Here is a 26,697-nt window from a genome sequence, read left to right as displayed (position 1 = left end):
GAAAGTTTACAGTGCAAATTAGTTCCTCATTCAGAAATTTATGTGCAAATTGTTTTGTGATATTGGTTGCAATCCCCATAATGTGTCAGCAGTTCTCCCTCTTTCTACCCTGGGCTCTCCATGTCCATTCGTCCAGATTCCCTGTCACTTCCTGCCTTCTTGTCTTTGCATTTGGGCAAGTATTGCCCATTTGGTCTCATATACTTGATTGAACCAAGAAGCACATTCCTCACAGGTGTTATTGTTTGTTTTATAGGCCCATCTAATCTTTGGCTGAAAGGTGGACTTCTGGACTGGCTTCAGTTCTGAGTTGGCAGAGTGTCTGGGGGCCATAGTCTCAGGGGTTCCTCCAGTCTCTGTCAGACCAGTAAGTCTGGTCTTCTAAATTTGAATTTTGTTCTGTATTTTTATCGCACTCTGTCTGGGACCCTCTATTGTAATCCCTGTTAGAGTGGTCAGTGGTGATAGCCAAGCACCATCTAGTTCTTCTGGGCTAAGGCTGGTGGAGGCTGTGTTTCATGTGGTCCATTATTTCTTTGGACTAATATTTTCCTTGTATCTTCAGTTTTTTCATTCTCCTTTGCCCTGGACGAGATGGGACTAATAGATGTATCTTAGATGGTTACTCACAAGCTTTTAAGAGCCCAAACACTACTCATCAAAGTCGTATTTAGAACATTTATTTCATGAAGTATGTTACACGAAATGACCTAAATGGAATGATAACATTCCACCCTTTGGTCCCCCCAAAATTCATGTCCTTGCCACATGCAAAACACATTTACCCCATCATATCATAGCAAAAGTCTTAAATCAATGCCAAGTCCAGATTCCAAAACTACTTCTTCATCTGTGAAATCTAGCATGCAAGTTACCCACTTCCAAAGTACAATAGCGGGAACATTACAAGCTAGATGTTTCCATTACAAATGGAATAAATTGGAGGGAAAGAAGGGATAATAGGTATGAAGCAAGTCAGCAGAACACATTACATTAGCTCTCAGGGCTTGAAAATAATCCCCTGTTCTCTGAGACCATTTAAGCAATGGCTCTGCCCTGCATACTCTGGGTTTTGACCACTCGCTGGATTCTGCATAGAGGCCCCTCAGCCCTGGGCTTGAGCTCCACCTTCCAGGCCCACTGAAGTGGCAACTTTGCTCCATCACATTTGGGTGACCCCATTCTGCTAGTCCATCTGAGGGGTGACCCTAACCCCTCAGCCTTGGCAGGCCCCATTCTTGGGCCCCTTGGGCATGGCACCCCCCACACCCTTAGCTTTGGGCAGCAGATCTAGCCCCATACTGCTGACACTCGTGAACAGCAGCCCCATTCTCTGGAACAGAGTTGGTAAAGATCTGACTGTTTGAAACCTAGGAGGGTGTGACCCCACCTTTGGAGAACCCAGATGCCATGGCTCCACCCTTTGAGACCCCAGAGGTCACGGCCCTACCCTTTGAGGCTGAGACAGCTCTGCTGCCTGTTTTCCTTGTCTCTTCAGCTTCCGCTTCCTAGTTCCTTGGTCTCTCGGCTGCTTAGGCCTCGCTGCCTGTATCTGCCCTGCTGGAGCAAGTGTTCCAAAGCTCTGTAGCTCCACCAGTAAGTGCCTGTAGGCACCCCACTCCACCAGGAAGACTCTTGCACAAAAGCATTCAGCTCTCTGGTGCTGTGGGTCGGCTCCGTTGCTGTCTTACGCTGGTCTGGTTCCGCTGCTGCTGTTCTCTGCTGCTGCCATTTCACTGCTGCTGCTGCTGCGCGCCATCTACACTGCCCCCAGTATAACAGCTCTCCTCATTTCCTTCTGCACCCTCACTAGAATTGTCTTTGATGTCCATAATTCCACCAACAGTCTCTTAAAGGCAATCAAGGCTTTTACTGTTAGGCACTTTAAAACTCTTCCAGCCTCTATCCATTCACAGTTTCAAAACCACTTCCACATTTTAGGTATCCGTTAGAGCAGCACCCCACTCTCTCAGTACCAAATTTTCTCTTAGTTATCTAGTGCTGCTATAACAGAAATACCACAAGTGGATGACTTTAAGGAAGAGAAATTTATTCTCTCATTTTTTTTAGTCTAGTAGACTAGAAGTCCGAATTCAGGGTGCCAGCTCCAGAGGAAGCCTTTTTCTGTTGACTCTTGGGGAAAGGTCCTTGTCATCAATCTTACCCTGGTCTAGGAGCTTCTCAGCACAGGGACCCCAACTTCAAAGGTTGTGCACTCCTGGCTCTTCTTGCTTGATGGTGATGAGGTCCCTCCTTCTCTCCGCTCACTTCTCTCTTTTATATCTCAAAAGAGATTAACTCAAGATCCAACCTAATCTTCTAGATTGATTCCTGCCTCATTAACATAACTGCCTCTAATCCTCCCTCATTAACACCATAGAGGTAGGATTTACAACACATAGGAAAATCACATCAGATGACAAAATGGTGGACAGTCACACAATACTGGGAATCATGGCCTAGCCAAGTTGACACACATTTTGGCGGGACACAATTCAATCCGTAACATTCCCCAGACCGTGCTCCCCAGTCTTCAGCCCCAGTAACTCAGTCCCTCAGTGTGTCTGAATGTGTCTAGGAAGCCTCTGTGACTTTGCCTTGGTCAAGTTGTGCTGACTTCCCCTATGTTGTATGTTGTCTTTCCCTTCAGCGAAGTTGACACTTACGTGCTATCTAGTTACTGGTTTCCCTTCTTTTGTAACCATCAAAGATTTTTTTCTTTTTGTGTGTAAGCCTTTTTACGAGTTTTTACAGTAGCAGTATCATACAATATTTGTCCTTTTCTGATTGACTTATTTCACTCAGCATAATGCCATCCAGATTCATCCATGTTGTGAGATGTTTCAGAGATTCATCATTGTTCTTTATCTTTGCATAGTATTCTGTTGTGTTTATGTACCATAATTTGTTTATCCATTCATCTGTTGATGGGTACTTAGGTTGTTTCCATCTTTTTGCTATTGTGAATTACTCAATGAACATTCGTGTGCATACGGCCGTTCATGTGACGGCTCTTATTTGCCTAGGATATATTTCTAAGATTGGTATTGCTGGATCATATGGTATTTCTGTTTGTAGCTTTTTAAGAAAGTGCCATATTGTTTTCCATAGTGGTTGTACCATTTTACATTCTCACCAGCAGTACATAAGAGTGCCAATCTCTCCTCAACCTCTCCAATTTTTGTTATTTTCTGTTTTTTTGATTCATGCAAGTGATGTTGGGTTGACGTGGTATCTCATAGTAGTTCTCATTTGCATTTCTGTAATGACTAATGGTGGTGAGCATTTCTCATGTTTTTTTTAGCCATTCAAATGTCTTCTTTGGTGAAGTATCTATTCATATCTTTTGCCCATTTTTTAATTGGGTCATTTTTGTTGTTCTTGTTGAGGTGTTGAAGTATTTTAGAGATTAGACCCTTGCCAGGTATGTCATCTGTAGCCCAAAATGTTTTTCTAGTCTGTAGGCTCTCTTTTGACTCTTTTGGTTAAGTCTTTTGATGAGCATAAGTGTTTAATTTTTAGGAGCTCCCAATTATCTAGTTTCTTTTCTGATGCTTGTACATTATTAGCTATGGTTTGTATTCTGTTTATGCCATGTATTAGGGCCCCTAGCATTTCCCTTATTTTTTCTTCCATGATCTTTATTTTTTAGGTTTTATATTTAGGTCTTTGATGCATTTTGAGTTAGTTTTTGTGTATGGTATGAGGTGTGAGTCCTGTTTCATTTTGTTTACAGATGGATATCCAGTTTTGCTAGCACCCCTTTGTTAAAAACACTGTCTTTTCCCCAATTAATGGACTTTGGTCCTTTATCAAAGATCAGCTGACCAGAGGTATATATGGATTTTTGTCTGGGTTCTGTTCCATTGGTCTGTGTGTCTGTCATTGTACCAGTACCAGGCTGTTTTGATTACCGTGGCTGAGGTTCTGAGATCAGGAAGTGGGAGGCCTCCTACTTTGTTTTTTCTTCAGTAGTGCTTTGCTTATGTAGGGCCTCTTTCCTTTCCACATAAAGTTGGTGATTAGTTTTTCCATTTCATTAAAGAATGCTGTTGTTATTTAGATCAGAATTGCATTATATCTGTAGATCACTTTGGGTAGAATTGACATTTTCACAAATGTTGAGTCTTCTTGTCCATGAGCATGGTATGTTTTTCTGGTTGTCTCTTGGTTTCTTGCAGTAGTTTTTTTGCAGTTTTCTTTAAATAGGTCTTTAACGTCCCTAGTTAGATTTATTCCTAAGTATTTTATCTCTTTGGGTGCTATTATAAATGGTATTGTTTTCCTGATTTCCTTTTTTTTTTTTTTTTTTTTTTGGTGTATAGGAATCCAACTGATGTTCATATCTTGATCTTGAATCCAGCTACTCTGCTTAATCTTTCTATTAGTTCTAGTAGTTTTCTTGTGGAATCTCTGAGGTTCTTTATGTATAGTATCATATCATCTGTGAATAGGGATGGTTTTACTTCTACCTTTCCAGTTGGGATACTATTATTTCTTTTTCTTGCTATATTGTTCTTGCTAGAATTTGCAGCACAATGCCAAATTAGAGTGGTGATAACGGGCATTCTTGTCTTGTTCCCATTCTCAGGGGGCAATGCTTTCAGCCTCTGTGTTGAGAATGATGTTGGATGTTGGTTTTGTATTTAAAAAAACAAAACAAATCAAAACCCATGGCCATCGTGTTGCTTCTGATTCATAGCGACCCTATAGGACAGGGTAGAACTGCCCCATGGAGTTTCCAAGGAGCAGCTGGTGGATTTGAACTCCTGACCTTTTAGTTAGCAGCCATAGCTCTTAACCGCTACACCACCGGAGTTTCCTGATTTTGTATAGATGCCACTTATTATGTTGAGGGATTTCCCTCCTATTCCTATTTTATTGAGAGCTTTTATCAAGAATGGGTATTGGATTTTATTAAATACTTTTTCTGTGTCAACTGGGTGATCATGTGATCCTTTTCATTTGTTCTATTTATGTGGTAGATTATGTTAATTGATTTTTTAATGTTGAAGTATCCCTGCATACCTGGTATGGATTCCACTGGGTCATGGTGTTTTATTTTATTGATATGATGTTGAATTCTATCAGCTAGAAATTTGTTGAGAATTTTTGCATCTATATTCATGAGAGATAATCGGTCTTTGATTTTCTTTCTTTTGTGGTGTCTTTGCCTGGCTTTGGTATCAGGGTTATGCTGGCTTCATAGAATGAATTCAGGAGTATTCTTTCCTTTTCTGTGTTCTCAAATACTTTGAATAGTACTGATGTGAGCTATTCTCTGAATGTTTGGCTGAATTCTTTAGTGAAGCCATCCAAGCCGAGGCTGTTTTTTTGGGGAGTTTTTTTTAAAATTACCTCTTCAATCTCTTCTCTTGTATGAGTCTATTCACGTTTTCTATGTCAGTTTGTGTTAGTTTAGGTAGGTAGTGTGTTCTAGGAATTTGTCCATTTTCTCTATATTCTCAAATTTCTTGGAGTACAGTTTTTCGTAGTATTCTGTTATGATCCTTTTTATTTCAGTTGAGTCTGTCGTGCTATCACCCGTGTCATTTTTTTATTTGGGTTGCTTCCTCTCCTGTTTTTCTTTTGTTAGTTTGGCCAGTGGCTTGTTGATTTTGTTGATGTTTTCAAAGAACCAACTTTTGCTCTTGTTGGTTCTTTCATTGTTTTTCTTTTCTCCATTTTGTTTATTTCTGCTCTAATCTTTATTATTAACTTTCTTCTGGTGCTTGTGGGCTTCTTTTGTTGTTCTCTTTCTATTTGTTCAAGTTGTAGGGCTGCTGTTTTTATTTTGGTCTGTTCTTATTTTTTGATGTGTGTATTTATTGCTATAGATTGACCTCTGAGCACTGCTTTTATAGTATCCCAAAGGTTTTGATATGATGTGTTTTCATTCTCATTTGATTCTAGGAATTTTTTATTTGTTTGCTTTTTTGCTGCTTCTATTACCTAGTTGTATTTAAGCAAGGTATTTTTCAGTTTCCATGTATTCGATTTTTTTTTTCTTGTTCTTCCTGTTACTGATTTTTACTTTTATGGCATTGTGATCAGAGAAAATACTTCGTGTTATTTCAGTGTTTTAGATTTTTCCATGGAAACTGGAAAAGAATATGTTCCTTGCTGCTGTTGGGTGGAATGTTCTATATGTCTATGAGGTCAAGTTGGTTGATTGTGGCCTTTAGATCTTCTGTATCTTTATAGAGTTTCTTTCTGGGTGTTCTGTCCTTTGCTGAGAGTGGTGTGTTGAAGTCTCCTACTATTACTGTGGAACTCTTTATCTTTTGAGTTTGTTTAATGTATTTTGGAGCCATGTCGTTGGGTGCATAGATATTTTTTAAGGTTATGTCTTCTTGGTGGATTATCCCTTTAATCATTATATAGTATCCTTCCTTGTCTTTTATGGTTGATTATGTATTAAAGTCTATTTTATCTGAGGTTAGTATTGTCACTCCTGCTCTTTTTTGATTACTGTTTTCTTGATATATTTTTTTCATCCATTGATTTTTAATGTATTTATGTCTTTATGTCTAAGGTGTGTCTCTGGTAAGGAAGCATCTTCATGGGTCATGTTTTTTTAATCCATTCTGCCACTCTCTGTCTCTTTATGGGTGCAGTTAGTCCATTTTCATTCAGTGTGATTATCGATAGGTATGAGTTTATTGCTGTCCTATTGTTGTGCTTTTTTGTGTGTGATGCTGATTTTTTCTTTGTTCCTCTTACTTTCCTGAGCTGAGTTCCTTTTCAGATATTCTTTTATTTCTTTTGTTATTATATATTTTGTGTTTACTTGATCTTTATGTTTTTCTTCTTTCTTATTTTGGTGAGTAGGTTTGTTAACTTTCTTTTTGGTTACGTTGAAACTTACCCTTATCTTCCTGAGTTTTAACCAGTCTTTTATTGCTTAATATCACTTTGACTTCCTCGCCATTTGAAAGTTTTATACCTACACAATTATTTCCCTTTTGTTTTTCTGATGTTGTCATCCGTTACAGATTGACATCTCTTTTTCCCCTTTTTAAGTCTTTTAGCTTTGTTTTATCATCGAGAGTTTTTTTTACCTAGGTTGCTATCTGGCTGATGCTGTCCTGTGTCCTAGACTCAGGTTGTTGTCTGGTGTTCATTCGCTAACCAAAGGACTCCCTCTAATATCTCTTGTAAATTTGGTTTTTTTATTAATTTCCTTAATTTTTGTTTATCTGAAAATATTCTAATCTTACCATTATATTTAAGAGAAAGTTTTTGTAGGTTATATTACTCTTGGCTGGCAGTTTTTTTTCTTTCAAGGTTTTATGTATGTCATGCCATTATCTTCTTGACTGCATAGTTTCTACTAAGTAATCAGAGTTTAGTCTTGTTTCCTCTTTGTAAGTGACTTTTTGTTTTTCTCATGCTGCTCTCAGTATTCTTTGTCTTTGGTTTTGGCAAGTATGATTGTGATATGTCTTGGTGACTTTCTTTGGGGGGGTCTATCCCATACAGGGTTCATTGAGCTTCTTGGATATCCAGCTTTTCATCTTTCACGTTAGGGAAGTTTTCTGCCTTCAAATCTTTGACAATCTTCTCTGCGTCTTCCATTTTCTCCCTTGCTTTGGAACTCCGATCACACACAAAGTTTTGTTCTTTTTTGAGTCCCACATAAGTCTTAGATTTTCTTCATTTTTCCTCATTCTTTTCTCTGATTTTTCCTCAAAGTGGCGTCAATGGATTTGTCTTCAGTATTGCTGATTCTGCCATCCATTGTTTCAAATTTGCTACTAAAACCTTTTATTGAGTTGTCTGTTTCTAACGTACTGTTGTTTATCTTTTGGACTTCTGGTTGCTGTTTTCGTATGATTTCTAATTGTTTATTTTATCATTTTGTTCCTATATTATTTTCCTGAATTCTTCTATTTTTTGTGTATGTTTTCCTTGATTTTGCTTGTGCTTTCATTGGTTATGTCTGTGTTTTCCATGATTTTGTCTAGTTTTTCCTTGGTTTTGTCTGTGTTTTTCTTGATGTCTTTCCTAATCTCTTCAAGAGCCTTAAATATTGGTCCTTTGAATTCAGTATCAGTTAGTTCCAATGTCTTTTCTTCTACCAGAAGGCTGACTGATTTTTTGTCATTTGCTGGCACCATCTTGCCCTGCTTTTTTATATATTTTGGTATTGTCTGCTGTCTCCAAGACATTAAGGTGTTATTTTCTTTATTTATTGATTGTATGTTCCTTTTGTTTCATCCTTCTTTTATGTTTTGGTATGTCAGGGCAGGGGGATAGAGTGTGCTTTGCTACTTGCTCATCTGTGGACACGATAGCTCTCACCACCTTATTCGGTTGGGCAGGGCAGCATCAGGCAGGGTGAGCCTCCTTCACTGTATAGTGGTTTGGTAAGGCGGCTGAGAGTGGACTGGGCAGGCACTGTCTGCCTCCTAATGTTGGTTCAGCGGTGTTGGAGTGTTCACAGCCCCTCCACAGTTGAGCAGAGGTGTCGGACAGGGAGTGATACGGACTCACTTCCCAGCACTCAGCAGCTGGTCAAGTGGTAGGAAGATGGGCAGTGCAGGCCCAGTGCGTGTCTCCATTTTTTCCCTCCTTTTTCCTTTCTTATTTTTATTTCTCCCTCCCACCTAACCCTGTATGCCACCTTCCAGCCAGCCTCTGCTGCACCGCTGTGCATAGAGTGCCACCAAGGCAGCGGCCCACTACTGCCCTGGATTTGCCCTGCCCCCACCAGCTAGCCCCCACCATACTAGCCCCCACCATACTAGCCCCATATGGCCCCTTCCCCATTCCAGTCGCACTGGGCCTGCACTCACTAGGTGAGTAGGGACAAGGTGGATCCAGGTTCAGTGGGAAGGGAGGGGAGGTGGCTTATGGGGCTAGGTGGGAGGGAGAAAGAAAAGACAGAAAATGGCACAGCAGAATCTGGCACATGGGGGCAGGGTGGAACTGGGTGGTATGGTGCACTGGTGGCCCCCTAGCCCCAGCAGTGTGGTGGAGGTTGATGGGAAGGGAGGGAGGTGGTGTACAGGGCTAGGTGCAAGGGAGAAAGTAAAGAAAGAAAAACAGTGGCATGGTGGGAGTTGGTGTATCAGGGCAGGGTGGACCCAGGGCTTCAGTGGCACAGCAGGGAAAGGCAAGAAGGGGGAAAGATGTCATGCAGGGCTAGGTGGGAGGTAGAAAGAAAGGGAAGAAAGAGAAAAAAATGGCATGATGGGGGTCAGTGAGTGGGGGTGGGGCGGACCCGGGGGCCAGTGGGAAGGGTGGGGAGGTGGTGGATAGGTTTAGGCCAGAGGGAGAATGAAAAGAAAGAAAGGAAAGAAAAAAGTGGCAGTGCAGTGGGAGCCGGTAGGAAAGGCGGAAGGTGAGGTACAGGGCTAGGTGGGAGGAAAAAAGAAGCCATGTGACCATAGGGGCAGGCCAGGCCCTGGAGGGGCCTCTTACTGTAGTCTCCGGCGGGAGAGTCCAGGGTGGAGGTGGGGGGGGTTCTTGCTTCTACTCACCAGGAGGGTGAGGGTTAGGAAAGTGTGTTTCTCTGGTTACCGGGTGCTCCGTCTCCCGTTGGGAGCTCTGTGAAGTTGCCTTCCCGTACTCCCTGTCCAGGGTCATTGTTGGCTGTGTTTCAAGATGGTCACACTGTGCCGTGTTAGTTGGCAGGGGACCTCTATTGTGTATCTCCCCTTATTCTGTTTTTCGTCAGTTTCTTCTTCCATTCAGCATTTGATCTAGTTCTTTATGCCTTCATTTGATGCTCAGTATTTCAGGATTGACATATCTGTTTAACTTAGTTTTTTGGCTCTTTGCTGCAGAGGAACGGCGTGGTGCATATGTCTAGGCTGCCATTTTGGCTCCACCTCCTATAATTAGCATTTATATGGCAAAACTATTGGTGAAACTTTTTCTCATAGTTTTTTGTGTAATTGCTTTTTCTTCTTCTTTTCCTGTTGCCTAAAACCATCCCTAGGTTCCCTCACATTTCTACAGATGCATGGTTATAAATTTCTGTGAATTCAGTGTGGGGAGGGGTCGGGGGGACAGAGCATAATGGGGGAGACGTAATATAATTCAAGATTTAAGGAAGACACCTGTAAAGAAGTGATGTTTAAGTCAAGGTCTGAAGGATGAATAGAAGTTGGCCAGTTGAAGACTGGAAGGAAGAATATTCCAGGCAGAAAGAACAATATTTATGAAAGCCCTGAAGTGAGAAAATGCTTAGTTGGTTCAAGGAACTGAAAGAAAGCCTTTGTGCCTGGATCTTAGGGAGCCAGGGACTGAATGGCTCAAGGTGAGGCAACATCCTTCTGTAAATAATTGCCTTGGAGGCCATATTAAAGCTTTGAATTGTGTCCAAAGTGCACTGAAGAGCCAGTGAAGGGCCTTAGAAGGGAAGGGGCATAACCAGGTATGTATTTTTGAAAGCTTAATCTAGCTGAAGCTGAAAATTAATTGAGGTGTAAGAATGGAATTAGGGGAACAAGCTGTTTGGTTAGCTGAACAGGAATGGTGATTGAAGCAGGATGGAGACAATTGAAGTTTGTGAGAAGTGGGCCTATTTGAAGTATGTTTTACAGGTAAAACAGACAAGACTTAGTGATGTATCAAACACAGTGGGTGTAGGAGAAAGGGAGACGATTTGGATGACTCCCAGATTTCTGACATAATCATTAGATGGATGTGCTCCAACAGCAAATATTGGCAGAACAATCTGATGGCATTCAGCCTTGGATGTGGGAAGTTAGAAAATGGCTGTGGCACATCCAGGTGGAGATTTCTAGTAAGCGATAGAATGAATGAATATGACAGAGAGAGTATGACACGGCTGCAGATAACCACTGGCATACTGTGTAAAGATGGGAGTGAGAGTGAGGGGGGCTCAGGACCATGCTCTCAGAACCTTAAATTTCAAAGCTAGGTGAAAGAAGATTCTGTAGGATAGACTAAGAAGCAGCAGCCCAAGATTAACAGTGTGTCTAGCAAGAGAACCCAAGAGACGAAAGAGAATATTTTAAGCGATTTTCAGTGCTGCTGTGGAATATCAAGAAGGTAAATATGTAATACAATAGAAAAGTTATTCCCTATAGCTTTACCCCATCTCACAGTCCCATGACTGTTTTTTCTTCCTAACCTAGTTTGTTACATTAATAGGGGGCTTTCTGGCAACCCACTGAGATTTAGATTGCGCATTGCCTTATAGACATGGTTATTGGTATGTCATTTTTCATCACCCTGTTGTGAATTTATGAAGGAGATGGTAGGTTTTTTACTTAAGACAGAAGATGTCACTGTTATGCAAAAGTGAACTATTAAGGATTTACAAACTTTAGGGAAGCCTTTTCATTAAATAATCTCTTTTGGACAGAATGGCAAAGAAGTACAATATGAAACTAGTCTACAAAAAGACATTTCTGGAGTTTTATGAAGAAAAGATTAAGAACAATGAAAATAAAATACTGTTAAAACGAATGCAGGCTCTGGAGGTAAGTCTTTTAAAAAGGTATAAAATTTTTAGCTCATAGCACATGTGTTTAGCTGTTTTTGAGATTCCTTTCAAGGCAACATAGATACTATTTTACACAGACTCAACAGCAGTGGGTTTAGTTTCTGGTTTTGGTATTTATAGCTACCCTCTACTCTTCAGGGAAACCCTGGTGGCATAGTGGTTAAGTGCTATGGCTGCTAACCAAAGGGTTGGCAGTTCGAATCCACCACGCGCTCCTTGGAAACTCTGTGGGGCAGTTCTGCTCTGTCCTATAGGGTCAGTATGAGTCGGAATCAACTCGACAGCACTGGGTTTGGTTTTTTGGGTTTTTTTTAATACTCTTCAGCACCTAGGACAGAGCTTGATGTAGAAACTTTTCATGGTAGCTGCTCAGTAAACATTTGATGAATGAATAATGCCATCTTTAGATGCTGTTTTCTAGATTTTAAAAACAAACAGTTGCTGTTATGTTTACTCTGACTTATAATGACCCCATGTAAAACTGTGTCCCATTGGGTTTTCTTTCCTTTTTTTTTTTCTGTTAATATTTTATTGTGTTTTTGGTGAAAGCTTACACAGAATTTAGGTTCCCATTCAACCATTTCTACAGATTGTTCAGTGACATACATTGGTTACATTCTTCACAATTCGTGAACATTCTCATTTTTGTATTGGTTGTTCTGTTTCCATTAATCTAGTTTTCCTACCCCCTTACATTCTCCTCTTCATTTTAAAGTAATTGTTGACTGTTTGGTCTCATGGAGGTGATGTATTAGAGCAGAATACTTACAGGTGATATTCATTATTTTGTGAGCCAGTTTGTTATTTAGGCTATAAGGTGACCTCAGGTTAGTTTCAGTTCAAGGTTTGATGAGTATATCAGGGCAGTAGTCTCAGAGAGTCCTCCAGTACAACCAGTCCAGTCAGTCTTGTTTTTGTTTTAAAGGAATTTGAGGCTCTGTTCCACATTTTTCTCCTGTTCCATCAGGGTCCATCTATTGTGTTCCTGATTAGAACAGTCAGTAGTAGTAGCCAGGCACCACCTAGCTCTTCTGGTCTCAGGGGAGATGAGGTCATAATTCATGTAGACTATTTTTCCTGTGCACTAGTTTCTTCTTTGAGTGTTTAGTTTTCTTCTTTTTCTTTTGCTCTGAATGAGTAGAGATCAAGATTGTGTCTTTGATGGCAGCTCACAAGCTTCTAAGATGCAAGACACTACTCACCAAACTAGGATATAGAACATAACTTTATAAATTATATTATGCCAATTACCTAGTTGTTCCATGTGACTACGGTTATATTCCTTCAAACCCAGAAAACCAATCCTGTCTGAGAAGTATCAATAACTGTGCCCTGAATGTGCTTTATTATATATGTGTAGAAATGCATGTATGTATAGTCACATAGATGTCCCCATGCAGTCACATAGATTCCCCACACATAGAAGACTAGGGTTTTCAGTAGCTGGTTTGTGAGAAGTAGGTTGTCAGGCCTTTCTTCCAACTCACCTTGAGTAGACTCCAACCTCTAACCTTTCAGGTAGCAGCCTAGTGCATTAACTGTTTGTACCACCCAGGGGCTTCATTTTCTAGATTCCAAAACCAAAACCAAACCTGTTGCTGTCGAGTTGATCCCGACTCATAGCAACCCTATAAACTGCTTGCAAACAGGATTTCTGAACCTTGACGCTGTTGACATTTTGGCCTGGATAATTATTTGTTGTGGGGACTGTTCTCTGCATTGTAGGATGTTCAGCAGCATCTATGGCCTCTATCTACCACGTGCTTGTAGCACCACTACCACTCCCCACAAGCTGTGACAACCAAAAGTATCTCTAGACATAGCAAGTATCCCCTGGGGTTAGAATCACCTCTGGTTGAGAACCACTGCTTTAAAATGACACCCTTTCATTTCATCCATAGTTTAAAACTTTCCTGGCCAAATTGTCAAATGGGAGCCTAACTTCCTGTGTAAATTTCATTGAAAAGTCAATAAAATTCTATTTAAAAATAAATAAAACTTTCCTGGCCAGGGTCCAAGACAAGCTTACCCCATGCAGAGCTTTGATTTGTTGGTGACCATCATTCTAGCAGGATTCCAGTCTTTTAAACTACGCTGTTGCTCAGAGCTGCGTTAACTCCTGAGTTCTTCTGTGCTTCCCTAGTGCCGGAGTGAGAGTAGTCTATACAAGCTTTAACTGGGCAGATCTAAAATACTCAGCAAGCATTTTTGTTATCAGCAGAATCATATTTCATTAAATGGGCATTAAATTTTTCTAGGTAGAGTTCATTCAATTTAGAATATTCTTTTAAGTACTTTAACCATACTCTGTCTTACCGAACTTCATAATTACCCATTGAAGCAGGGAAAGCAGTGCTATTCATATTTTTAAAAAGGGCAGTCTGAGGCTGCGAGAGGATAAATGACTTGTTTAGCTATTAAGTTTTAGTTTTTCTCTGGTTTTTATAGGTGCTGGTCAAACAGAGGTCTCCTATGAAACTTGCATCCACTTCAGTTTTGAACCAGAGGATCCTAAATCCTAAATTGTCTTTTGAAACCCATAATCCATAAAATGTTATATTCTTTATTGATTATATTTCCTACATTTTAGAATCAAGGATGTTTACATTTGCTTTATATAAGGAGATAGGGCTTGTTTTTGTTTGTTTTGATGGAGAGAAAAAAAATTAGAAAAGTGTGTGTGCATACAGCCGTACACACATACGTACATGTAGTTTGTCGTCCTTACTTGATGGTGCATTGCATGTACATTGAGCAGTTATTTAAACTTTCTCTTAGCATATAGGTAATGAAATGATTCATGTTAATTTATTAAAAAATATCCTTACACAGCGGGATATACAAACATAACAGTGTCCCTTTCTTTGAAGGATCTTATAGTGAGGTGATAAACATGCAAACAAATAATTCAGTTAAGTGTGAGAATCGCCAGAATGAAGAAATACTCAAAGTACAATGAGAATACGAAAGGGCCTCTTAGGCAGGGAAAAAACTGTGAGAGTGAAAGCAGAGGAGCACGAGGGAGCAAGGGGTATCTGAGGAAGCACCCATACTTTTCAGCATTTCTTTGGCTCGGTCTTCTTTCTACTTCAGCACTGCACTCCAGGAACAGGACCTATCACCAGGGCTGTCCAGGGACACAAGCAGTAATAGGTGTAATTGGAAGAAGTTCTTTGGTTTTTCCTACTTCTTCATCAAGTCACTTCTTTAGGCCTTTAAGGAATTTTGAGCAAGGAAGCGACATGATCAAATAAGGGTGTTAAAAGCATTACTCTAATTGGTGGAAGTGTGCAGGATGGTTCAGAGAGGCTTCAAGACTAGAGGGAGAAGTAGCAGTGAGGATGCTATTGCTCTAGCCCAGATGAAAGATTTAAGCGGATGTGTTGCCTGGATAAAGTCTTTTCCTGAAGACTTCCAATGGCCCAGGGTTTCAGCAATAAAACTAATAAAACTTTTCTCTAGTTTCCTGCAGCGGTGTAGCAAAGGGAAGGGAGAATGAAAAGATAGCAAGCCAAGAACTATAGTTACAAAGTCCTGACACCTATTTTTTTTGCCAGTAAACTTATCCTGGGAAAAGTTCTGGAAAAGTAACAAAGTAACTCCTTTGAGGAGAACAGTTCTTGGAATAATACATTGTAGCAAGTTTTAAAAATACAATCAGCTTTGCAGTTTTATAATCATATGTTGTTTGGTCCTTTAAATGATCAGTAGAGAAGAGGAACAAGATTTTCAGTGATAGGCAAATAATCATATAGAGGAATTGTATACTGATTAAGTTGAAGAACAGATTTATAGTAGAAAGACAACCTTTTAAAATAAGGTTTTGAAGCTTTGTGACACAGTGAAACTACATGTGGGATTGAAGTTTCAAGGAGATTGAGTGACCCTATTTCTGATATTCTTCATGTTAAGTCACAATAAAAAGTAAAATTGCCAGTGCAACTTTGTGTTGTAACAGTATGGTGGTCCAAAAAGCCAAATACCGTTTCAAACAGCAGGAAACCCTGGTGGCGCAGTGGTTAAGAGCTGCGGCTGCTAACCAAAAGTTCCGCAGTTTGAATCCACCAGGCGCTCCTTGCAAACCCGATGGGGCAGTTCTGCAAACAAATAACCTAATTTCTAGTGTCCGAGCTTGCTGTAGGATATTTACAAAGAAAAAGGAAAAGGAAGATAGTAAAGTAGACATTCTTGGTTCATTTTCTTAAAAAATCCCTCAGGGACAGCTAAATCTCTTTCCTAAATGTTATAATATAAAGTGGTTCCTTGAAGCTGATTTATTGCGAGGAGATAAAGGTAGGTATTATAAAGAAAATATAACTTTGATAGAGTAGACAGTTGCTACATTAAATATCTTATATACTTGCCTTTGTGTTGATTTACTTGTGTTACAAAGCACTGTACTTCATGATATAAAGAGATGTCACATAAAAATGATTAAAAATAGTGTTTGAGGCCATTTGAATAAACATTTGGTTAGCATACCCTTAAAACACAGCAGTTTTTTCTTACTCTTCATCAGCTTCTTATATCAATAAGCCTGTATTTTAAAGGGTGCGTTATTTTCCTTAACTCACATCTTTTGTTCCCTAAAGTAAGGTTCTACATTGACTCAAGTTTTTTGTGTGTATTATTTGTAATTGTTACTTAGGCTATTCCGTGGCCATCCTGTTCCCCTTCACCTCTTTTGATAGGGCTGCCTTTAGGCTTTGTATTGTAACAGGAAACCACCTGCCCAGGGTGGGGGAGTGATCAGAACATGCGAGTTGCTTCTGCTGAGGGGGCTCTGGTGGTGATTGAATTATTTCATTTATTCTAGCCATAAATTGTTCAAGATCATGATAACAGCTACTTTGTTAAGAAAGGATACTCCCCTCTCCTTTTTTTTTTTTTCTCCATAGTTAAAAGCATGTATAGCTTGTATTCTTGAAGTAATGTAATACTTAGGGATTATTGCCTTGATTGTTTTACTTCAGTGATTGAGTGTGTTTAGTTCTAAATTGTAAATTTAAATGTGTCTTAACTATGAATTTCACATGCTTTCCTAGCCATATCCTGCAAATGAGAACTCCAGGCTTGCCTCTGAGAAAGTGGATGACTATGAGCATGCAGCAAAGTATATGAAAAACGGTCACGTAAGATTACCTTTGGTGAGTATTCATTTTTAAAAGTATTTTATAGAAAATGGAAAAAAAGCATACATTATGTGGAGACTTAGGAGGTTTTTTTTTTAGGAGGTTTCTCACTGGTTTGCACTCCTCAAGCTCAGTGACTTCATTCTTCAAATCAGATCTACATTAGTGTATTCCCCTAAGTTGTGACTTCTCTAGCCATGGATCCAGAATAAAGTGCACTTCAGTTTGCTGATAGTGGAGTGCTGTGTTGGAGGCAGCGTGGATGGCGAACATTCTGGGTGGCTTTGACAGTTTGCCTGCCCTAGTACACGACTTCTTACCACAGGCACGTGAATTCCCAAGTGTCCCATAGAGAGAGTTCAGGGAACTCTGAATTTAGGTGGGGGAGAAAACGACATCTTCATTTTCACTAACTTCTGCCTCAGGTTTAGCACTTTCTTTAATTATGAATGCAAATACCATAGTGGTATTGGCTATAACTGTGACTTTGTCATCAACAAAGGATACAGATAGTTTCATAACACATTTCTGCTGACTTCTTAGAATCCACTTCTTCCAAATTATATTCATTCCTAGAACTGCCAGTAGGTCATGTTTTTTAGTGCATTAATAAAGCAGCACATATAACTATATCACAGGTGGTTTTTCAGTATTTTTGGTAACTATATTTGAATATAATTTATATCCTTTGTATGATGTACTTTAATTTGTGGTTACTTTGGAAAAACACAAAATCTTATTCCTTCCTCCAGTGTTATTCAATGTTTCAAGATAGGCTTTTTTAGTTATTCATTTTCCAAGTTAAAAATATACATGCTTTTTCCAGTTGCATGCACGCACACACGCACACGCACCCAAACCCAAAGCCATCCATCAAGTTGATTCCAACTCATAGCAACCCTATAGGACAGAGTAGAACTGCCCCCACGGTGTTCCCAAGCATATAAATCTTTACAGGAGCAGACTGCCTCACGTTTCTCCCACAGAGCGGCTGGTGGGTTTGAACTGCCCACCTTTCAGTTAGTAGCCAAGCACTTAACCAGTGTGCCACCAGGGCTCCTTTGTGCACGTGCACACGCAAATACCATTTTTACCTACATTCGCCCTTTAGTTTAGAATGAGTGGATTGGAGAACTTGGCAGGAGGGCAAAAGTGTTAAAGGGCATTAAAGTTAATTTCAGATCACAGTAATATTAAATGGTGTATATGTTTATAGTGAAGGGCAGGTTTTTTGGCCACCTCCATCCATTATCATTAAAAAATAAACATGTTTACTTCCGTATTAAATCTGAAGTTTTCTTTATTTTTTCTTTTAGGGAACCTTAAGCAAATCAGAATGGGAAGCTACAAGTGAGTAATCGTTATTGTAGGTTTACTGACTTTCTCACAAGTTTTGTTTCAAGGTGATCATTAAAATCTGAAAACTCTAGAATTTTTCCGATACATTTTTAAGCTGTGTGCGTGTGTTTCTTTACACCCACACAGATATACCTACGTCCCTATATATGTCTACCCATTGATTACCCATTGACATCGAGTCGATTCTGACTCACAGTGACCCTGAAGGACAGAGTAGAACTGCCCCATGGGGTTCCCGAGGAGCGGCTAGTAGATTCAAACTGCCGACCTCTTGGTTAGCAGCCCAGCTCTTCATCACTATGCCACCAGGGCTCTGTTTATGTCTAATTCCCCAATTCTTGACAGGTTTTGAGTACCAAGGAAAATATATGCAGGATGTTGCCCACTATAAATTTTCAAGAGTGTACTTAAGCATTTCATTGCCTACTCATTAGTAAGGAGGGCTTGGGTTATGCAAATAATAAACACACTCCACTGCTAACCAAGAGGTTGGCAATTTGAGCCCACCCAGAGATGCCTCAGGGTGCACTCTAATTGACAGCCCGGTCGGAACATTTCTGTGCTAACACATGGAGTTGCCATGAATGAGTATCGACTGAACAGCAGCTGTTTTGTTTGTTTGTTTGTTACTAAACAGCTGTCTGTATTTGATGTCTTTACCTGAAATTTCTGTTGGAATTTTCAGTTTATAGAACACTTTCTTGTATTTTACTTGCTTCCGGTCACTCTGATGTTGACAATGAAGGCATAATATTAGAAAGTTCAGTGAAGCAGCATTGAGCAGGATATTTTGGAGGGATGTGTGATAGAGAACAGGCACGACACTGCAACACTCTGAAGTGAAGCACTCGTCTTCAGAAGAGAAATCAGAAGGCCTGCTTGCCAGTTTGTGAAGCCCTGTGATTCTTCCACAGACTTATACTGAGGAAGTCAGCTCCCAGAGCCTCACTGTTAAGATAACAATAATTCCCTTCTATGGTTTCCTGGGGACCTGAAAGATGATTTCTACTGTTTATATAAATAATTATTAATTGTACTGAAGGCACAAGTGGTAATCAAAGGCAATCCATTTGGTAAACATTGAATATTGACTTTCATAAAGTTCTTTGAGGGATAAAAAACTAAACAAATTATAATCTCTTCCTTCCGGAAGTGTACAATCTACTGGAAGAAATACAACAGTAAACACTACTAGGTAAAATGTTAAAGATAGTTTAATAGGAAAAATAGGTGAGAGAGTTTAGTGAAATCTGGGAAGTAATAGTTTATATTATTGTTTAACATGTGCCAGGCACTGTTCTAAACTTTTCATATGTACTGACTCATTTAATCCTCACAACTTGACAAGTCCTTTTCACAGATGAGAAATAAGTTGAGTAACCTGGCTCAGGTCATAGAGAATGTGAGTGGTCTGGCTCCACAGTCCATAATCCTAGCCACAGCCTCCTCACAAGCCTTCATAAAAGAAAAATTTGGTAGGAGTGGCTGAATTGGATAGAGAGGAAAGGAAAGAGGACAAATAGGACCAACATTTGAGCTTAATTGTCTCAAATAATGGCGAAATTAATAGAAATGGGATTGGGGGATGTATTAAAGATATAGTCATCTTGACAAACTGGGCAGTGTGCACAAACCTACATATTTCATTACTTTTCTCCTGAGTAGGGATTGGCCACCTGTCTTGGAAACCCTCCTATTCCAAAGGATGATGTAAGCAAAAAAATTGGTCAGAAGTCATGATGGTGGTGGTACTGGCTATAGCTTAGAATTGTATTTTTATATTAAACGAGGACTTTAGTCATAACATACAAGTGAAGAATTAAGTGGTCCCAGACAATTGAGAAGGAAGTGGGCTGGAAATGTGAAAAGCAATAAGGAAAGAACAGTGGCCAAATTGCATCCCAAATCTGGCATTATAGAATCAGTTGGCTTTTTGATGAATTTTATGATATTCTAAACTGATGGGTTTAGTGGTCTGGAAATGACCTTGCCTTGTGTCACAAATCTAATAACTGTAATAAAGCTACATTTCAAACTCTTATTGCCAGAGCATGCTGCTCCTGTAGAAGGTGCTTTAAAAGGGTTCAGTCTGCTTCTGTAAAGACTCAGCCTTGGAAACCCTATGGGTCAGGTCTGCTGTGTCCTGAAGGGTTGCTGTGAATCGGATGGCATTGGGTTTGGTTTGGTTTAATCTTTACAGAAGCAGACTGCCACATCTTTCTCCTGGTGGTTTTGAACCACTGACTTTTTGGTTAGCATCTGAGTGCTTAACCACTGCATCACCAGGGCTCCGGTAGTGGCTTTAAATGACCCTAAATTAGGACAAGACATGACTGTGGGTTGTTTGCAGTGGGTATAGGTGTGTTTGGGGTGGCATTTGGCAGGGTTGAACTGTAGAGAGACCACTTGGAGTGGGGAACAAGGTAAGCAATGCCAGCCTGTTGTAGGTCTTTAGACATATTTGTTTTGCTTTGCCTTCTTATTCTCTAGAAGTGTTGGTGATCACTCTGCCTGTTCTCTGTCTACCTGTCTGCTATACTGCCAGCCACATCTCACTTCCGTAAAAGAAATGGGGAACTAAAAGAAAAGGAGCAGAAGAGTAGCATGATCCAAGGAGTATTTTAGTAAGACTGGTGTGGTGTTACCACACAGGTGAGGTTGGCAGGCCAAGCCGCGAGATCAGGAGGCTGTTACACAGTCTGCCAGCATTCAGAAACTAACTTCAGGAGCAAGGAATTTAAGTTACACAACCTACTATCTGAACTCACTGGTTAAGTGTCCTAGTGTATGCCCTGAACATCCTCCTGGTGTTTTGAGGATTTGTCATCTTTTCAGCTATTTTCTTACCATGAGATTTACTTGTATCTTACTAGAAAATTTAATAGATTTGAATTTCAGTATGATTCAGAATAAGGAATTTGAGTGAACACACTTCAAAGCAGGTGACCTTCTTTAAGAGAGAGTACTCTTGGAAATTGGCCCATGCAGAGGTATTACTCTTGGGCCCAGATAAAGACTATCTCTAAGCATTGATTATCATTATGGGTTTTGGCTCACTTTCTTATCAAGCCCTGTTACATGCAGTTGGGTGAATTTTAACATCCACATTAAGTATCTTCCTTATATTTCTTCTTAGTTTTTCTTCAGAATAGAAATTTTAGAGTACCACTGCCAATAGTATTCATTACCCTCCAGGTAAGATTTGAGTGATAAGATTTTTCTAGTTTTATCTTTATATGCTTTTATACGTTTAGCTTTTCTTACCTCAAACTGTTTTTAGAGTTTTGTAGAGCTGTTGAATTGATTTTCTTAAGAGCTGTGATGTCACTGAATATTATAGTATGTGGATATTTGTCTTTAGGTAAAGATATGTCATCCGATATCTGCTTAAATATGACTCAGGATAACTGAGAAACTTTTAAAGCCTCTTTTTCCTCTTCAAAGGCTGTTTGAGAGCCTAAGAATTTTCACAAATTGTATGGAAAAGACTGAGATTGTTATTTTGTTGACAATGAGGATATAAGAAACCAAACTCATAACTTTGATTTGTTTTTGCTTACAGGCATTTACTTGGTCTTCGCATTTGAGAAGCAGCAGTGAGCACCTATGCAGTGAAAGCAGAGGAGCTGTGTTTCCTCGTAGGCAGATTCGACAGCTTCTCTGTGTGTTCTAGTCACTCTAAATGTGCAGGATGCCTCCAGAAACTCCAGCGTATAAATTCAGTAGTTGCTGTCTGTGACAGATGAACCTTTATTTGTGTATATAGGAGTGAGCTGGCACTTTTGTCGTTAAATAATCTATTTTTTAGTAATGTTCTGAGAATTTGTTTGCCTCTACTCTCTTAGCTTGTAGACATTCTACTCTGACTTGTTAAAGCAGCTGGACTCCTCCCACAGTGCTCTGACTCGCTCCGTGTTGATGTAGTAGTGAACATGCCACACTCCCAGGGTCAGTGAGGTGCTCATAGAGCTGTGTGCATGTGCTTCTCTTTGTGGTCTTCTTCTATAGTGCTTCCAAGATAAAATGAGTTGGGTTCTGTACAATTGAATGGAAACATTCAATATGTATTGCTGAAGTTAGAAGTTTCAAACTGAGTTTTAGATGGTAATAAAATTCTAGACAAGTTATTTAGCTAGAATTTTAGCCACTTACTACATTTCTGTGTAAATAATTATAACTTTTATTTGTTAATATGCTGTAATTCTGAAAGTGGTTAGAACATTTTAGATGGCAGCATAGAATTGTTTTAGAGTCTTGGGACTTTTTCTTAAGAATTTAATACCATGGCAATTAATGTTTCTCATTTTCAAGAATGTAATTAAACAGGTTTGCTTTTTGTAATTGAACAAAGATGGTATAGTTATTTTTCTCAAGACTTAATGAAAATCTCTCCCAGGTCAACCCGCTGCACATTTTTCTGTAATTTATGCATGGAGCTGTGATGGCGACGTAAAGGAAGCAGATAGATGGACCTCAGATTAATTCTCACTGATGCTAGAGCTAGGTGACAGATGCTGCGTGCTGCAGATCGTTTACGCCCTGCAGTTTAGAAATAAACAACGTTTATTCCTTTGTTACAATATCAGTACTTTGCAAAGTAGGATCCAGTGTCTAATCACCATTAAAAATTTTATTTGCTGTTTCAGAACCATTGTAATGGTCAGCCACGGCTTCTTGTTTGACTGTCTTTCTATGACTAGCGCTGAGGTAAACTCAATAAACTAGGTAGACTCTTACCCTTACTTTACATCACAGTTTGGAGAACTTGATAGCTTTTTGATACAGTGGAAAACTTAATAAGCAAAGCAGTTATGTACTCTGCAGTTACTGTATATTCTAAATTCTTGTATTGAAAGTACGGTTTATAAAGACATTACTCTCTACAATTATCCACAGTATTTGTTTAAAAAATGGAATCTTAGTTTATATATGTTGACTGTTCATGGTGGTAGAGTAGCAAATCCTTTAGCAAGAGAACGTGAGTTTCCTAATTTCTGTTACATCTGTAATCTTTCAGTCTCCAAACTGTTACCAGTTTACAAAATTGACAGTAAGTCTTTGAGGCTTAGTGTTGGTTTGCCAAAATTTGTCGTTTGGGGAAATAAATAATAGTATATGACTACGGTGGCTGTCTTAGCTAAGAAACGTTTGGTATTGGTGCTAGGGAGGGTGGGGAAAGGTTACCCCTTACTGTTATATACCCAGGTTCATTTTAGTTCTAGGAAAGTGCCAGAAAGTGTTTTGATTGTTCGGTAGAGTACAAAAAGCTTCATGTTTATTATTTCCTATTGTTATTCTCACTTCATAGTCTTAATTTCTAAGCTGGTAATAAAACATATTTTTAGCTTCCTTCTGCCCTTCCCACTTCATGCATAATTTGAGGGAGAGAAGAATCCCCGGAAGGATGGAGTCATTGATGGCAATACAAAGAAAAGAGAAAAGAAAAGTGGAGTTCTGCCTCACTGAAGGTCGTCAGGGAGTAGACAGAGCGCAAGAGCAAGTCTGAGACCAGGGGCTCTGGGACTGAGCTGATGGCTGTGAATGTGGGCGAGACACACTTGGAGCCACTCTTAGAGGATGTGAGGTATGGCAGGTGCCCTTTTTCATGAGCATTGTTTGCCTCATTGCCTTTACTTCTCTGACCTCCGGTCCCCCACATCTCCTTGCTGCAATTAAGTGCCTGTGCAGTGACTCCAAAAGAACTGTTGGGAAGAAGACTAGAAAAAGCAGCCCATGGCCACCATTTCTCTTCCATCACCAAGGTAAAAGCCAGCAGGACTCTTCCTGTTCACACCCCACAGGCTAAATATTTGGTGATTTTCCATTCAGGACTTGTGGTAACTTACAGAAGAGGCAGGGGGTGTCCTGCTGATTTTCCCAAATCCTAGCTTTCACTGTAGGGTCAGGAAGAATGCCTGTTCCAAGCTCAGGGATGTAGGTGGTCGTGGGAGTGACAGCAAGGCACCCCCCAAAATTGCCATTCACTTTGTCCCCAAGGAGTTCCTGTGTGACGCAAATGATTAAAGTTCGAGTCCACCCAAAGGTACTTCAGAAGAAACACCTGGTAATCTGCTTCCAAAAAATCATCCGTTGAAACCCTGTGGAGCACACTTCTACTCACCATGAGTCCCAGGCAACTAAGCAACTTTTTTTTTCCCCCATATTCTCCAAGGATAAGATTAGAGATGGTGATCAAATCCTACCAGGAACATGGCAGAATGTGGTGTAGCTCAGAAAGTGAAAGTTGAGGTATTTGGGCCTGTAATACACCAGAGGAAAAGGGGCTGTGTGGTCACAGTGGTCAGGGAGAGAAACTGGCAGTGTTTCCAGCTGCAGCCAAGGGGAGGATGTCCTAACCTGCACACAGACAGTGATGGTATAGGCATGCTCTAGCCAGTCCTTGCCCTTTCAGTGCCCACCAAGCCACTCTGGTGCTGGTTTGACTTCCCAAATAAATTTGCCATCAGGGAGAGAAGGTATTGAAAGGTAGGTTACTGGTACAGTGAGTTTCCAACCACCCCCCCACCCCGGCCCCTTGGAAATTGTGAAAATCAGATTGCTGTCTGAATTCAAGTATTAATGCTGTTAATAGTGGATCAGAGCAGAGATAGGCAAACCAAGACTGGCTCCCAGCTGAAAAAGTAATGTCAGCCATCATATGTCCAGTATTTCCAGTCCCATTAACTCTTCTGGGGCTTGTTTCTTCAGCGCCTATCTTAGCTCATTGCCATTATGTTATTTTGGTATGTATTCATGCACCTTTCTGATGAAGATTTGGCTTCTTGTGTAAGTCTGCCTGTGGGGAAGAAAAGCCAATGTGAGTATTTTAGCCCCTGAATATTGTTTTCATTGTTAATAAACTGTCTTTTTGTTGTTTACTTTGGGCTTTGTATGTTGGAGTTGTGATGAGTCAATCCCTGCAAAGGGCTCTTAAGTCTTCCAAGTAGGGGCCAGATGGAGGGACGAGCGCCCTCTAATAGCACTTGTACAAAAATGCCTGTGACGTTGAATGGCCCTTTGGTCAAATATGAAGCAGTATTGCTGATGTCACCATTTCCCTGTAGTTGATGTTATATCTGATACTACACACCTGATAAGTCATTCTTTTTCCCACCCTGGCAAGACAAATTCCTGATTCTTTGAAGACAGCTGATGCAGTTGCTGCTATAGATGTCAGCACTCCTTGAGCAGATGCACATGGGGCTGGGGCCCGGTGGCAGTCAGCACTTGCCCACTGTGTGTCCTGCTCGACTTCTCTGCTGCCATTTACACTTTAAATCATGTGTGCCTACTTCTTACTCCATTTTGAGGAGGTATGTGGTTGCCATGAGGAATCCTGGTGGTGCAATGGTGGAAGTGCTCTGCTGCTAACCGATTGGCGGTTTGAACCCACCAGCAGCTCCACAGGAAAAAGATATGGCAGTCTGCTTCCATATATTGCAGCCTTGGAAACCTGTGGGGCAGTTCTGTCCCGTAAGGTCACTGTGAGTTGATTCGACTCAACAGCAACAGTTTAAGGGTCGCCATTAGTAGGAACGGACTCTAGAGCAACTGGTGTGGGGTTTTTGTTTGTTTTGTTGAGGTCACCCCAGAGTCTCGCCACAGTGTGGCTTTGGAGACTTTAGTTGAACCCCAAAGCCCCCAGCATCCAGGGCTTAACCTGGGCCTTCTATTGTGTGAAAAAACTCCTAAACTGAATTAAAATAAAGAGGTTCTATTAAAGGTTTAAGACAGTTCACACTTATGATCTCCGTAGCCCATGAAAATGGAACCACAAAGTCTGAGGCACAGTAATTACAAAGACATTGTTGTGGAGCTCAAACAAGGAATGAGGGCTTCAGTATTCTGCGTGGTTTACAGTGAAGTCAGTCAAAGTCGGAACAAGGCAAAGCGTGACTTTTAACGTTATTGGTTGTCTTAGTACAACTGGTACATTGATTGGCTAAAAGACATAATTAGAAAATACGTGGTCACAGATAATGGCATGATAGAAACTTGTCACAAGCAATGACATCATGAATACTTTGGGGAGCAAGATGTTGAACAATTTCTTTTTTAGAGCAGGAGATCTAACAAAGAATTTTAACAGGGTTTGGTTACAGACCCCTGACCACAATGTAAGCATTTCCTTAATAGGGTGGGTTCCTAAGCAACAAGGTTCAAATCTGTTGTGAAAGGTTATGAGTCTTTAGCCTTAGTTCAGGAATTTTTTTTAGGTCAGACATCCCTTTTGATTTTGTATCCCATGTTACGTCATTGGGAACAGCATACCTTGGACAAGACCAAGCTGGCTGTGGACATTTATTAAGCTCCTACCTTATACCAATGTTTTACATGTGTTAACTCGTTTTAATCATACAACTGTATGAAAGGTAAGCACCATTACCCTCTTTTAATGATGAGGAAACAGGCACCTAGAGGATACAAACTTCCCAGAGCAGAGTATCATAGGCTGGGTTCTCTAGAGAAGCAAAACCAGTAAAGTGTATAAATACAGAGAGATTTATATCAAGAAAATGGATCACGTGGTTGTAGAGGCTGGAATGCCCCAAGTCCATGGGTCAGAATAGAGGCTTATGCTGATACACATAGCCACAGGAGCTGGCAAATCCAAGATCGGCAGGTTGGAGACCGGGGCTTTTCACAGGTTGTGAAGATCGACCAATCCCAAAGATCAGCAGGCAAGATCACAGGTAAGCTGCTAACTCAAGTCCCAAGAACCAG

At 40.2% G+C, this 26,697-nt stretch overlaps 1 protein-coding gene across 5 annotated transcripts in view; it reads left to right on the top strand.

Moving 5' to 3' along the window:
- RNMT (RNA guanine-7 methyltransferase) overlaps positions 1-24,851 on the top strand; it is a 46,627-nt gene extending 21,776 nt beyond the window's left edge. For 4 of the 5 annotated variants that reach the window (XM_049900286.1, XM_049900287.1, XM_049900283.1 and 1 more), the window contains exons 8-11: positions 11,342-11,459; positions 16,528-16,629; positions 17,931-17,964; positions 21,536-24,851. In XM_049900286.1, coding sequence (XP_049756243.1) covers positions 11,342-11,459; positions 16,528-16,629; positions 17,931-17,964; positions 21,536-21,573 — 292 coding nt within the window. In that variant the 3' untranslated portion in view covers positions 21,574-24,851. Of the gene's footprint in view, positions 1-11,341; positions 11,460-16,527; positions 16,630-17,930; positions 17,965-21,535 lie in introns of those variants that run through there. The other variant, XR_007519202.1, reaches the window with a different exon arrangement.
- The last annotated feature ends 1,846 nt before the right edge of the window (positions 24,852-26,697 follow it).

Source organism: Elephas maximus, chromosome 11 (genome assembly GCF_024166365.1).
Source record: "Elephas maximus indicus isolate mEleMax1 chromosome 11, mEleMax1 primary haplotype, whole genome shotgun sequence".
Lineage (NCBI taxonomy): Eukaryota > Metazoa > Chordata > Mammalia > Proboscidea > Elephantidae > Elephas > Elephas maximus.
Note: the sequence above shows the minus strand (reverse complement) of the source record. Positions and strands in the feature narration are given on the sequence as shown.